Below are 15,432 nucleotides of genomic sequence, written 5' to 3'. Positions count from 1 at the left end.
ATACTGAAAAGAAGTGCGGTAGTACATTCTAAGTATATACATAGAACGTTTAGGTACTGTAATGTAGTATATACTCAGTATGTGCTATGCACATTCGCAATGGTAATTACGCATATTCTTAGTATATACCTACTTTTTCTGAAAAGTATGTTCTATGAATCTACTAAGAACATGAAATTTTTATGTGGGAAAGAAGACACCTCGACACCTTTACGCCACTTTTTTCGGTCCCTAGCTAATTCTTTGGCTTCCTGCCACGATTTTCCTCTATCCTGCAATATTTCCATCACACTGGTATTCCACGTTTTCCTTGGTCGGCCTCTCCTGTTTTCCCTATCGGCCTCGCTTCCCATGTCATTTTAACCTGTCTGCCGTCGTTCATTCTGAATAAGTGCCCAGTCCATTTTAATTTCTTTTCATTAATTTTTTCCTTTAATGATTTTACTTTTAATTCTCTTCTAATATCATCGCTATTACGTCTTTTATCGGTTCTCCTAGCTCCCGCCACTTTTCTTAAATACCCCATTTCCGCGGCTTGCAATCTCTTTTCTTGCCTGTCGTTCAATACCCAAGTCTCTGCTCCATATGTAAATACTATCATTTTGATTTTCCTTGTTATTTCTTTTTTATTTAGGAAGTTTTTTTACAACGAATGATATGTTCTTGTGGCTGCTTTGTGTCCCCTTCTTATTTAAAATTATTCCAAGGTATTTAAAAGTATCTACCTGTTCTATTGTTTTGCCTTGGATTTCAATATTTAGCTTAACATCTTTCTTCGATATTGCCATTACTTTTGTTTTTTCCATATTAATTATTAGATTGTAACTTTTTAATTCTGCCTCCCAGATTCTTATGTTCTCCTCCAGAGCTCTTTCTGTTCTTGCCACAATAACAATATCATCCGCAAATACACAGGCTTCGATTTTCATTTGTTGTAGATTAGAAGGATTTGAATTATAGTATAGTATAGTTTAGTTGATCCAAAAGATGGCATAACCCAGACATCCAAAGTGAAAGTTATCCTTAAACACCAAATTGTTCTATATGGTCCACACAATGTCCAGAAAAAAGTCACACCATTTTGAGCGTCGAGTTTGGGGGAGGAGAGGGGGGAGAAATCGGTAAATTCGTAAGTTTTTTAAGTTTTTCGCCAATATTTCTAAACCTATGCAGTTTAGCATGAACAATCCTCTATACAAAATTGTTCTACATTAAATTTGAAATAAAAAAGGCCCTATGCATAATCTTTCTAAAATGAATGGTTCCAAAGTCACGGAGGTAGTATAGTATAACTGGTCCAAAAAAGGCCTAACCCAAACATCCAAAGTAAAAGTTTTCCTCCAACACCAAAATGTTCTATATGGTCCACATATTGTTCAGTAAAAAGTTACACCATTTTGAGCGTCCGGTTTGGGGGGGAGATGGGAGAGAAGTCGGTAGGTAAATTAGTAGTTTTTTTACGTTTTTCGTCAATATTTCTAAAACTATGCTTTAGCGTAAGGAATGTTCTACATGAAATTTAAAACAAAAAATATTCTATACATACATACATACATACATACATACATACATACATACATACATACATACATAATCGGTTGCCTCTTTTACCATTAGGTGTTGAGGATATATTCTATACATATTTGTTATAAAATCAACGGTTCCAGAGTTACAGAGGGTGAAAAGTCGAGGTTTTCGATACTTTTTACATTTTTTGGGCAATATTTATGATATAACTATACCAAAAACCCAGACATCCAAAGTGAAAGTTATCCTCCAACCCCAAATTGTTCTATATGGTCCACATAATGTTCAGAAAAAAGTCACACCATTTTGAGCGTCGGGTTTGGGGGGGGGAGAAGTCGGTGAATATAAAAAGTATCGAAAACCTCCACTTTTCACCCTCCGTAACTCTGGAACCGTTGATTTTATAACAATTATGTATAGAACCTTTTTCGTTTTAAATTTTATTTAGAAAATTTTTCTATAGAACATTCCTTACGCTAAAGCATAGTTTTAGAAATATTGACGAAAAACGTAAAAAAACTACTAATTTACCGACTTCTCTCCCATCTCCTCCCCAAACCGGACGCTCAAAATGGTGTAACTTTTTACTGAACAATATAATGTGGACCATATAGAACAATTTGGGGTTGGAGGATAACTTTCACTTTGGATGTCTGGGTTAGGCCTTTTTTTGGACCAATTATACTATACTACCTCCGTAACTTTGGAACCGTTCATTTTAGAAGGGTTATGCATAGAGCCTTTTTTATTTCAAATTTAATGTAGAACAATTTTGTGTAGAGGGTTGTTCATGCTAAACCGCTTAGTTTTAGAAATATTGACGAAAAACGTAAAAAACTAGGAATTTGCAGATTTCTGCCCGCTCTCCCCCCCAAACCCGACGCTCAAAATGGTGTGACTTTTTTCTGAACATTATGTGGACCATATAGAACAATTTGGTGTTGGAGGATAACTTTCACTTTGGATGTCTGGGTTTGGGTCTAACTATACCATACTATAATGCCAAAAAAGTTATATATGAAATATCATAGTCAAAAATATAGACGTCTACTGTAAGTACAATTAACTCGGAAAATATCGACCTCACGGCAGAAATTGTTAAAAAGAAATTGTAATAATTGTAAATAGGATTTATTTGGAACAATTTTAGTTCCTACCATTTTTGTCGAAAAGTTAAAAATGGCGGAGATATTGAGCAAAACAGGTTCTCCTTTAAAAATCAATATGGCGGCTAACGTAACGGAGGAATTCATTCGCGATTTTAAATTTAGGCTACTATTGACTCCCCTAAAGATTAATAAAATAAAATTTTGGGCAGCTCGGCATGCAAGGTCAAAAATGCTATCCCGACTGGACTAATATTGACTAATTATTGCATTAACTTTTTTGGTATTGTAATATAATTCAAATCCTTCTAAACAATTAAAGTCTTATGTTTTGACTATATGTGGGCAAATTTTCAGCCAAATCGAGTATGATGTATTTTGGAAATGGAGGTAAATGTAAAAAAACGCATTTTTAACGTTTTCTACACTATAAAATTTGATCAAAAACTTGTTTTGAATTAAAATAACTTATTATAATGCAATATAATGACATTTTTGAGTCCCTTCTATTAAAATATTATGTTTTCCATTGATACTTTACGATAGAAAATGAAAATTTGTTTAAATAAACACCAATTCACTGTAAAATCGCATAAAATAACATTTTGAGAAAAAAAGAAGATTTTTTGACCTTAAATATCTTATTTTTACGTCCCGCAGAAGCTAAACATCAAGTTTCAGAAAAATCGGAGATCCAAAAGTTTTTGCCTGAGTGATTTGACATGGAATGTACCATACATGTATTTTTGTTTCGCTGATTTCAGTTTTTCCCAGTATCGTATTATTAATCGCATAATATATTTTCGTAGCTTTCTTTGTCCTATTTGCAATTTCTAGGTCTAGCTTTCCGTCATTCGATTTAATCGTGCCCAGGTACTCGTAGGCCTTCACCCTCTCCAATTCTTGTCCTTTACAGAACACTCGTGTTTCGCCTCCAATCTCCTGCTGACCTATTTTCATCGTCTTGCATTTGCTGATGTTTATTTCTAATTTCACTTTCTCTATTTCCTCAGTCCATACATCAATTAGTCGTTGCATCTTTCTCGGGTTGTCTGCTATGAGAACGACGTCGTCCGCGTACAGTAATCCTTCTATCATAACTGGTGTTAGGTGCGTGTAGCCTATTATTGTTTTTAAGTGGTTTGTTCTTCTTTTTACATTTTTAAATAATTTATCCATAATTATGACGAATCCCTGTTTTATCTCCTTGTTCATCCTAAATTCTAGTGATCTGCTACCTCCCATTTGTACTTTTCCTATCACTCTGCTATACGTACTTTTAATTATCTCTAATAGTTTCCGCAGTATTCCCAGCTCCTTCATAGTATTCCACAATACTTTCCGGTCTACTGAGTCGAACGCTGCTTTAAGGTCTATGAAGGTTATATACATTATGTCCCTGTAAGTTGGAACCATATGGAAAACTTTTTTATTATTAATTTTACGAAAAAAGTTATTCTTCATAAAAAGCTCTGCATGGTCTAAAACCTGTGATTCAACACAGAGATTTTGCACCTGTTATTTTGCAATTCCGTTATGGTTATCGTGATACTACGTCTGCGCAGTAGCGAATATATGTTTCGTTATATGATCGAAACGAATATGATGATCCGTTGACGTTAATGATCCGTTATCGTTATTAAACATAAGGGATTCCGTAATTTACGGAGGTTTAAAGTAGTGCTTATCGTTATAGTAATGGTTAAATTGCTTTGTTGCCAGAATGTAAAAAAATCAGTAAAATTATTTTGTTCAAGAATATGCTTAAAATTACAATAACGTTGTGAAGTGAGGTTATGTTTAAATAACGATAACGATGACACGAAAAACCTACTTGACAGGCTGCAAAAACTCTGTTTTTTAACGTTGCCGTAATCGTTATGCTTAATAAAGTTAACCATAGCGGAGCCAAAATCAGCGGTTATTTTAAGAGGTGCAAAATCTCTCTAACGATCAGATATCAAATTTTATCACTATTATACGAGGTATGTCAAAAGTATGAATTTCGCTCAAGAGTAAAGTAGCTTTATTTTTCACAATATGGAAAATTGCTATTATGAAAAGTTGTTTGGAATTAAGAATTATATTCGAATGTGCAATTACATCCTTCTAATAGAAAAATTATGGATAACCAACATTATTTTCAGTTATTTCAATTCGGATAACTCTTTTATTATCTTATATATAAAAATCAATTGCTGTGCGTTAGTCTCGCTAAAACTCGAGAATGGCTGGACCGATTTGGCTAATTTTGATGTTGAATTATTTGTGGAAGTTCAGGGAAGGTTTATACGGTTTTATATTGTCATTTTAGTAGGCACCAAAATTTTTACAGCTATATGTATAAAATGCTCTGTTTACAGTGTTTGTTGCCATACTCCTCCGAAACGACTTGACCGATTTTTATGAAAGTTTGCAAGTATACTCGACCGGACCGGGAGTAGGTTGTTATCTATATTTCATACCCGTGCGTCTTAAGGGGGTTGCCCCCCTGATATTTATTTCTATTTTTTCAGACAAACTCTTTTTCTTTTAATTTCATATGATGTGGAACGTAAAGATACATACAACCCTAAATTTTCACTTTTCTATCACTAACTGTTATTTTTTAATGGCCATTTAAATATTTTACATCTATATAAACAAAAGAAAGTCGTGACAGTTACCAACACATAACTCGAGAACGACTGAATATACTTTTAAGAAATTTTCCACGTGTATTCGACCGGACCGAGGATAGGTTGTTATGTATTTTTCATATCCGTACGTCGTAACGGGGGCTGCCACCTAATATATTTTTTTATTTTTTTGGTCAAACTGTTTTTTCTTAATTTTGTGTGATGTGGAAGGCACAGGTAAATACAACCCTAAATTTTCACTTTTCTATCTTCGACCGTTATTTTTTAATAGCCATCTAAAGTTTTGCATCTTATATATAAAAATCAATTGCTGTGCGTGAGTCTCGCTAAAACTCGAGAATGGCTGGACCGATTTGGCTAATTTTGATGTTGAATTATTTGTGGAAGTTCAGGGAAGGTTTATACGGTTTTGTATTGTCATTTTAGTAGCCACCAAAATTTTTACAGCTATATGTATAAAATGCTCTTTTTACAGTGTTTGTTGCCATACTCCTCCGAAACGACTTGACCGATTTTTATGAAAGTTTGCAAGTATACTCGACCGGACCGGGAGTAGGTTGTTATCTATATTTCATACCCGTGCGTCTTAAGGGGGTTGCCCCCCTGATATTTATTTCTATTTTTTCAGACACTCTTTTTTTTTAATTTCATATGATGTGGAACGTACAGATACATACAACCCTAAATTTTCACATTTCTATCACTAACTGTTATTTTTTAATGGCCATTTAAATATTTTACATCTATATAAACAAAAGAAAGTCGTGACAGTTACCAACACATAACTCGAGAACGACTGAATAAATTAGGCTGGCCCCCTAAAATATTTTTTTATTTTTTTGGTCAAACTGTTTTTTCTTAATTTTGTGTGATGTGGAAGGCAAAGGTTAATACAACCCTAAATTTTCACTTTTCTATCTTCGACCGTTATTTTTTAATAGCCATCTAAAGTTTTGCATCTTATATATAAAAATCAATTGCTGTGCGTTAGTCTCGCTAAAACTCGAGAATGTGTGGACCGATTTGGCTAATTTTGATGTTGAATTATTTGTGGAAGTTCAGGGAAGCTTTATACGGTTTTATATTGTCATTTTAGTAGCCACCAAAATTTTTACAGCTATATGTATAAAATGCTCTTTTTACAGTGTTTGTTGCCATACTCCTCCGAAACGACTTGACCGATTTTTATGAAATTTGGCAGCTATGTTCGACCGGACTGGGAGTAGGTTTATGTCTATATTTTATACCTCTACGTCATAAGGGGGTTGCGTGTGACGTCATAACTCTCACAATAATGACGTGAAAAATACGAAATTAAGTAGGTGTACTCCTTGCTATTCCGAACAGAACCGTATTAATTTTTTTTTCTAGCTCAATCGGTGTCCAAAATACATAATCTTAAGCCTTAGAAATATTCTGAGGACAGAAGAAGAACCAGCAACAAATTTCATCGAAGAAAAGTGCAACTGTTTAACTTTTGGACTTAATTTGGGCAAAATATGACTTTCTTAATTTTTCGAAACTTTCAAAAAATATCTCTACCGAACTTTTCTGACGAACGGCAAGCAGGAGAAAAGTTCTGAGCACACGAAAAGAACAAGCTGCAAATTATAAAATTTTATTTAATTTTAATTAATTTTGTTTCATTTTATTAAATTTTAATTATTTTTATTAGATTCTATTTATTTTTTTTAATTTTATTATTTTTTAAATTTATTTATTATTTTTATTTAAGTTTATTCAGTTTTATTTATTTTTATTAACTTTTATTCAATTGTATGAAATTTTGTTTCATTTTGGGCCAAGCGCGGCTCCTCCTTAGGGTCAATTGGTCAATGACCCCCCTAAAATAATCTCATAAAAATACCAATTTTATTAAAAATATCTTTTATCTAAAACTTCACTCTGAAATATAAAATTCTCTCTCAGCAGTCTGCATTGGCAAAACAAATATAATAGATATAATAACGTCGCGCCTCGCGCTATACACAAGCCCGTGGCTGGGCCGTATTTTAAATTGTCTATATACAGTTCTTATGGCTTATGGACAAATGCATGTAAAATAGAAAAGAGACGGCAGATAGCAATTTCGTGGGCGAGAGTGGGAGTGACCTTTCCGTCGTATACCTCTAGTAGAGTCGACGGCCTCACGTTTAGTTAGTTACCGTCTGCTGACCGCACTTCACGGCAGGTCTATATCGATCGCGGCGTATTTGCGTAATTTATTTTGTTTTGTTGGATTTTTTTGTGATTGTAACAAAAACAAGATGAGTGTTGTTGACGAAATAATTGCCTTAAAATCTGCTGGAACACTAAATTATGAACGGCGGCTTGAGAAAAAAGAAAGTGGTCGACCAAAACCAAACATGAATTTAAAACAAACAACAAAGGATAGGGGTAAGGACATTCAAAGATATTTTAAAGAATCAATGTACAATTTGTGTGATTGGATTTGTGGCTGCAGTGTGAGAAATGCATTTTTTTGCTATCCGTGTTTACTGTTTTCGAATGACGCTGTATGGGCGAAAAATGGAGTAACTGACATTAAGCATTTAAAAGTGAAAATTACAAAACATGCCTCTTCAACTACTCATATAAATTCATCAATGAGTTACGCAAGTTTAGGACGTGTTAACATAAGACAGCAACTTGATAGTGTATATCGTAAATCTGTGCATGACTTTAATGAATTGGTATCTAAAAATAGGTATATTTTAAACAAACTAATCGACTGTGTAAAATTTTGTGGAGTTTTCGAAATTGCATTGCGCGGTCATGACGAAAGTGACAGCTCCAATAATCGTGGAATTTTTCTGGGCCTTATCGATTTTGTTTCTGAACTGGATTTAATGTTTAAAGAACACATTGAAAAAAGTACAGTATTTAAAGGAACATCGAAAACAATTCAGAACGATATTTTAGAATCAATGTTAGCCATTGTGCATACTCATATCATGAAGGAGATTGGCCAGACAAATTTTGTGGCCATTCAAGTAGATGAGACCACAGACAGCTCCAATAAAACGCAGATGATTATCATATTGCGATATGTATTAACTGGTATTGTACATGAAAGATTTTGGAAATTTGTTAACCCCCTAGGTACTACAGCACAACATTTAACTAATGTAATATTGGAAGAACTTCAATTATTAAAAATTAATGAAGCACCTGAAAAATTGATTGCCCAAAGTTACGATGGTGCATCAGTCATGAGCGGTAAACTGGGAGGAGTACAAACAAAAATTAAAGAAATATACCCAAATGCACACTTCATTCACTGCTATGCCCATCAATTTAATCTTATCCTCCAAAAAGCGGCGAGTCAACACAAACCGATAAAAATATTTTTTGCAAATTTACACGGATTTTCGTCCTTTTTCGGCCGATCTCCAAAACGTACGATGGTTCTGGATAGAGTGGTTAAAGTAAGGCTACCTAAAGCTGCGCCTACTCGATGGGCTTTCAATACAAAATGTGTTGAAATTGTATACACTTATAAAGATGATTTAAAATCTTGCTTAGAGGAAATTATTGATGAGGAGCAAGATGGTAACAATATAAATCAAGCAACTGGTTTAAAAAGACATTTGGAAGATGAGCATTTTTTATTTTGGTTAAATTTTTTCCATAAAATAATGCCCCATGTTGATATATTGTTTAAACAATTGCAAATGCGAGACATTGATGTTATATCTGTCAAAAATTGTATCCTGTCTTTTAACAACAATATCCAAATAATTAGAAATACTATTTTGGAATCAGAAGTACCAAGCACATCAACAGCAAAAAAAAGAAAAACTACTGCAGAGGATCCAAAGCGACGAACTGCACTTGAAATTTGTGATATTATTATATCTGAAATAAATCACAGGTTTAGTTTCAATGATCATCTCATGATTTCACAGTTATTCTACATAGAGAAATTTGAAGCATACACTACCAACTTTCCGCAAAATATTTTAAAAATGGTGACGGCTAATTATCCCACAGTGAATATTTCCAAACTAAAATCGGAACTTGAAGTCTTATATTGTCGTGAGGATTTTCGCAATAGTGCTGGTGCAGTAGCCATACTTCAGCTTTTTATTAACATGAATTTGTCTGAAACATTTTCTGAAGCAGTGAAGTTATTAAATATTTTGTGCACACTCCCTATGACAACCGTGGAAAGTGAGAGATGTTTTTCTACTTTAAAAAGAGTAAAAACATTCCTGCGTAATACGATGGGACAACCTAGACTTAGTGCCTTGTCTATGCTGAGCATCGAGAAAACGCTTGTCAAGAGCATTCCAAATTTCAATGAGAAGGTCATAGACTATTTTGCAGAACTAAAGGATAGAAGAATTGACTTAAAATATAAAAATATTTAAAGTAAGTTTCGTTTTAATAAATTTACAATTTATTATACTATAAATATTCCTATCTATATATCAGTCAATAACCTGTTCATACCATTTTTCCTATATTTTTTAAAAGATTTACTCTAAAAAAAGACAAATTTAATTTTCGGAAAACTAGGGTAAATAGTATTGAGTTTTATCTAAGTCTGTATTTTTTATCTAAAATATAAATGCTAAAAGATCTTTTAAATACTTTAAAAAATCAACAGTTTGAAGTTTTCAAACCAAAATGACCCCCCTGAAGATTGACCCACGAGCCGCCGCTGTTTTGGGCCGGTTGTTCGAACGCTAATCAACAATGATCACTATCAAATATTTAATTACTGTCACCAAAACTGTCAATGTCAACTTTTATTGGGTTGCTGAAAACATAATTGATTAAAATTATGAGATTAGTTAATCAATTAACATAACAATTATTAACATAATTGATTAAGTAATTTCATATTATGTTTTCAGCAACCCAAACAAAGTTGACATTGACAATTGGTGACAGTAATTAAATATTTGATAATGATCATTGTTGATTAGCTTTCGAACAACCGGCCCTTAATGTAATGATATTTAATTTTAATTTTATTTTATTTTGATTAATCAACACCTATATAGTTGGACAACCCCGAACCCAATTAAATATACAGGGTTGTTTTGAATGTAAATAAAATAAAGCTGTTATATTCATTATAAGATAAACAAATTTAAGATTGCAACTGTTGCACTGCAAACTTTTTCTAACTAAACTTTATTACTTCAAACATTATGTGTAATTCATTAAAAATAATAATAAAAACTCATTCACATCCAGCATTTTTTGTTTATTAATTACGAATTCCTTTTGTTTATTTTAAGTTTATTGTTTACAAAAGTTTGTTCTTATCTATTGAGGCAGTACGAAGTCTGCCGGGTCAGCTAGTTAATTTTACAAAAAAACGTGATTCTTAATAAAAAGTTCCGCATGGTCTAAAACCTAAAATACAACCATCTTATTTCAAATTTTATCAATTTTATACGAGGTATGTCAAAAAAAAAAATGAATTTAGATCAGAAGTAAAGTACCTTTATAGTTCAGAATATTTCACCTAGAAGGATGTAATTACAAATAGAAACATAGTTTATAATTCTAAATAACTTTTCATAATAACAATTTTCGATATTGTGAAAAATAAAGGTATTTTACTCTTGAGCGAAATTCATATTTTTTGACATACCTCGTATAAAAATTTTGATATGAGCTGGTTGTATTTTAAGTTTTAGACCATGCAGAACTTTTTATTAAGAATCACTTTTTTTCGTAAAATTAATAATAAGAGTTATCAGAATTGAAATATCCGAAAAAACAGTTGAGTCCAGGAATCTTTACCCGTGCGTTATCATTTAAAGCATATAAAATAAGTTGAGGATAAGTCGGAAATTGAAATTTACTAAACGCAACAGCAAGTGACAGTAAGTAGCTAATGCTCCTATCACGGGCTAAAATTTGAATTGTCAAATATGTGTTTTATCGCCTAGGTATTAATGACGCACGGGTAAAGATTCCTGGACTCTACTTGTAATGTTGGTTATCCATAATTTTTCAAAAACAAATTTTTTCAATTAGAATGATGTAATTGCATATTATAATACAGTCCTTAATTCCAAACAACTTTTCATGATAGCAATTTTCAATATTGTGAAAAATAAAGCTACTTTACTCTTGAGCGAAATTCATACTTTTTGATATGTATATGTATACACCGTTCTTAGGCGTCAACGCCCTTCGGTAGGGATCTATGGAGGAGTATCACCAAGCCGGAAGCCCTTATTCCTTCCCGTACCGCTCCTCCATAGGCCGATCAGACGCCAGTTTATTCCAGACCAAGCCGTAGACTCTATTGAGTTTTATACTACGGCGTTGGCCTTTTATAAATTTCATGACCTAGCTGAGGCTCGAACCAGCGACCGCAAATCGCAAATCCACTAAACTTGTCGATCGACTGAGCCCCAGCTAACTGGACCGTCAGGACAGACACTTTTTGATATAACTCGTATAATATTCAAAAAATTTGATATCTGATGGTGGAATCTTAGGTTTTGGACCATGCAGAGCTTTTTATGAAGAATAAATTTTTTTCGTAAAATTAATAATAAAAAAGATTCCATATGGTTCCAACTTACATGGACATACTGTATGTTTGTTCCCCGATCAAATATTTTTCTATTATATTTCGTAGTATGCTTATGTTGTCAACTGTTTGCCTTTTGGCTCTGAATGCTGTTTGTTCGTCTTCAAGTTTTTCTTCTACCTCTGTTCTTAATAATCTTTCTATTATTCTCGTATAGAGCTTCAACACTACACTGATGAGAGGCATATATCTCTATAGTTTCCAGGTGGATTCTTCTCCGTTCTTGTGATTTGGGATCAGTAAGTTTTCTTCCCACTCTCTTGGCATTGGTTTTTTGTTCTCCATGCTTCTCATTACTTCCAGCAACCAATTCTTTCCTTCTTTCTCTATCCACTTATCATTTCGGGATCAATTTTATCTGCTCCGCTCGCTTTTCCTATTTTTATTCTACTTATCGCTTCTTCCAATTCTGCTGTACTTATTTCTTCCATTTGGTTTTAGTCTGCTGCTGTCTGTTCTATGATTCCCTCTGTCTCTATTTCTTCAGTTTCCTCGCCCATATATCTGTCATCTGTCAAGAAGTGCCTAAGTCATTCGTTTAACTAAAAAACATACGTTTACATAATAATTTCTAGCATTAATTTTAAAAGAGATTTTGTAGAGAGAGGTATTTCTTGAGTCAATAAAAATGTAATTTTAAAAGTTAGATAGACTTAGATGCCTTGCATTGCAACCATTGTCTTTTTTAAAGGCACTAAAATCAAAAATTTCAAAAGTAGAAAAAAAAAGACTTAGGCACTTCTTGTACTTCTTGTATTTCTCTTCATAATATTCTCTCCACACCTCTAGTATCTCTGTTGTATTTGTCTTTAGTTTGTTGTGTTTGTCTTTTACTCCTCTGAGTTCTTTTCTTTCCTCTTAGACTCCTTACTTTATTCCAGAAGCATCTGTTGTTGTCGTCTCTGTTATTTTTGGTTTAGTGATTCACCGAACTTCTTCCAACTCTTACTAGTTCTGTTGGGACACTAGAATCTAGTATATACACTACATATAATCCGTTGTTGTGGGTAACCATATATCTAGTTTAGTTTTACGATTAGTATATTGTTTTTAGAAGTTGTCAAATAAATTAATAAGAAAAATCACACTTTCACGTTTCTCTCTCGGCATAAAATATAAATAAAACACACAAGAAATTACATTATTGGCATCCCTGGTTAATTGAAAAACATGCAGAACCTAAAGCTAGAGAGGGAAACAATAAAAGGATCCCTGAAAAAAGTTTTTAAAGAAATTGAAGAGGTGAATCCCAGTGACGAGAAGACAATACAAAGACTCCTGCAACAAGTTGATGATAAAGCAGAGCGAGTATTTCTTCTAGACAACAGCATAAAAGACATTCTATTCGCAGAAGAAACCAGCACGGAAGAAATTAGCAAGGAATTAAATGATGAAGAAAACTTTCGTGACGAGGTAGGAAAATTTAGAATAGAATGTGAATATTTGATCAAAAATTTAAAAACTTTGAAAGATCAAGAAAATAAAGGTACAAGAAATGAAAAACCTGTCAAAAATTTTCATATGCCGAAAATTGAAATAAAGAAATTTGATGGAAATGTCAAAAATTGGATAAATTTTTGGGGCCAGTTTAGAAAAATCGATGAAGACGCAGACCTTCCAAACGAAGACAAGTTCCAATACCTGATCCAATCAACAGAAGATAGCACGCCAGCCAGAAGCCTTGTCGAAAGCTTCCCACCTTCCGCTGAAAATTATAAAATAGCCATTGATCAACTGAAAAATAGATTCGCAAGGGACGAAATTTTAATTGAGGTATACGTTAGGGAGTTATTAAATTTAATTCTAAATCAACAAACCTCAAAGGAGGACCCAGGTATGGCTTTATCTATTTTGTATGATAGGTTGGAGACTCAGCTTAGGGCTTTGGGAACACTAGGTGTTACTAGCGACAAGTATGCAGCGATGCTTTTGCCACTTGTTGAATCCGCGCTACCTTATGAGTTGCTTAAAATTTTAGAGAGAAATAGAGCTTCTACTAATTTAAAATTTAATAATGAGTTGCAGGGTCTACTAGAGTTCCTGAAAACAGAAGTGGAGGCCGAAGAGCGTATAAAACTTGCTCAGTCTAGTTTCTCAGTTCCAAAAAGTATTGACGATAAGTATACTGTAGAAACCTTACATACAGAGAGTTTAAAAAGCAAGGGTAAGCAAAAGTTTTCTTGTATTTTTTGCGAAAGCAATACACATGCCAGTCAGGACTGCATTAAAGCTCAGAAAATGACTTTAGAGCAGAAAAAGGCGATTATAAGCAAAAAACGGGGTTGTTTTTCATGTTTAAAACAGTTTCATAATTTTTGGACATGCAAAACAACTGTCAAATGTATAAAATGCGCTCGCAGGCATTTTACACTAATGTGTCCTGATTTGCATGAAAAAGAAAAGAAAAATAGAGATTTGCAAAAATCAGAATCTTTAGAAAATACATTAACAACTGTCGCTTCTGAAACTTTACTGCAAACGATCAATGTTAGGGTTATTTCTGATAATAAAAGGTCAATGACAGTAAGGGCACTGCTAGATTCGGGTTCGCAACGTTCCTATATAACTACAAAATGCGCGGAAGATTTAGGGTTAACTAAAATTGGACAAGAAAATATAGTTCAAGGTGTTTTTGGTGGGTTGCAGGGAGCTCCAAAGATTCATCGTTTGTTTAAGGCAGGTATAGAAAATTTAGAAAATTCATTCAGCATCGGGTTATCTTTACTGGAACAATCTAAAATTTGCAATTACGTTCCAAAACTAATTGACCAAAAGGTCCTAGATTTATTAAAAGATAAAAATATTTATATAAATGATTCTGCTTCTAAAGAATTAGAGGTTAATTTATTAATAGGGGCAGACATGTTTGGTCACATCATAACGGGAAACTTGGTAAACATAAATGATTCTTTAGTAGCTTTGGAAACCAAGTTTGGTTGGACAGTTATGGGGACACAAAAAAGTAATAATAAAATAAACACGTTTGTTTCAACTTATTTTACTGACTCATTGAGTACTTTATGGAGTTTAGATGTTCTGGGTATAAAAGATCCAGCAGAGACGAAATGTCGAGAAGAGTTAGACATTCGCACGTTAGAAAAATTTAAAGAAAGCACTGTGGTAAATAGTGAAAATAGATATGAAGTTTGTTTACCATGGGCAGAAGGTTATCCGGCTATAACCTCTAATTTTAATTTAGCTGAAAAGCGACTTTTTTCTACCACAAAACGGTTAGTTTCTCTGAACAAGCTTACAGAGTATGACAATATATTTCAAGATTGGGAAAATACAGGAATCATTGAAGAAGTAGAAGAAGAGCCGTTGGAAAAGAATACGCACTACTTGGCACATCACGCAGTTGTCAAAGAGTCCAGTTTAACTACGAAGATCCGACCAGTGTTTGATGCATCAGCTAAAGATGGTAACGGTAATTCTCTTAATGATTTACTGGAAAAGGGTCCAAATCTAATTGAGCTAATAATACCTTTAATTTTAAAGTTCAGGTTACATAAAATTGGGGCAACGTCAGACATAGCGAAGGCATTTTTATAGATAAGCATTTCAGAGAAAGATAGGGATTTTTTACAATTTTTGT

The 15,432-nt window shown here is 33.3% G+C and overlaps 2 protein-coding genes across 4 annotated transcripts in view; one reads left to right on the top strand and one right to left on the bottom strand.

Moving 5' to 3' along the window:
* The window catches only part of LOC126886516 (uncharacterized), a 129,481-nt gene that overhangs the window by 94,080 nt on the left and 19,969 nt on the right, over positions 1-15,432 (bottom strand). The gene's annotated exons all lie outside the window — the stretch shown is intronic.
* On the top strand, positions 13,008-15,389 carry LOC126886112 (uncharacterized). Its single transcript, XM_050652956.1, has one exon. The coding sequence runs from the start codon at positions 13,008-13,010 to the stop codon at positions 15,387-15,389; it is 2,382 nt and encodes a 793-aa protein (XP_050508913.1).

This window comes from Diabrotica virgifera, chromosome 6 (assembly GCF_917563875.1).
Source record: "Diabrotica virgifera virgifera chromosome 6, PGI_DIABVI_V3a".
Classification (NCBI taxonomy): domain Eukaryota; kingdom Metazoa; phylum Arthropoda; class Insecta; order Coleoptera; family Chrysomelidae; genus Diabrotica; species Diabrotica virgifera.
This window is presented reverse-complemented; position numbering and strand designations above follow the sequence as displayed.

Bases quoted from the DNA above. Each gene is read 5' to 3' on its own strand.
- LOC126886112 (XM_050652956.1), top strand. From the start codon at position 13,008: ATGCAGAACCTAAAGCTAGAGAGGGAAACAATAAAAGGATCCCTGAAA.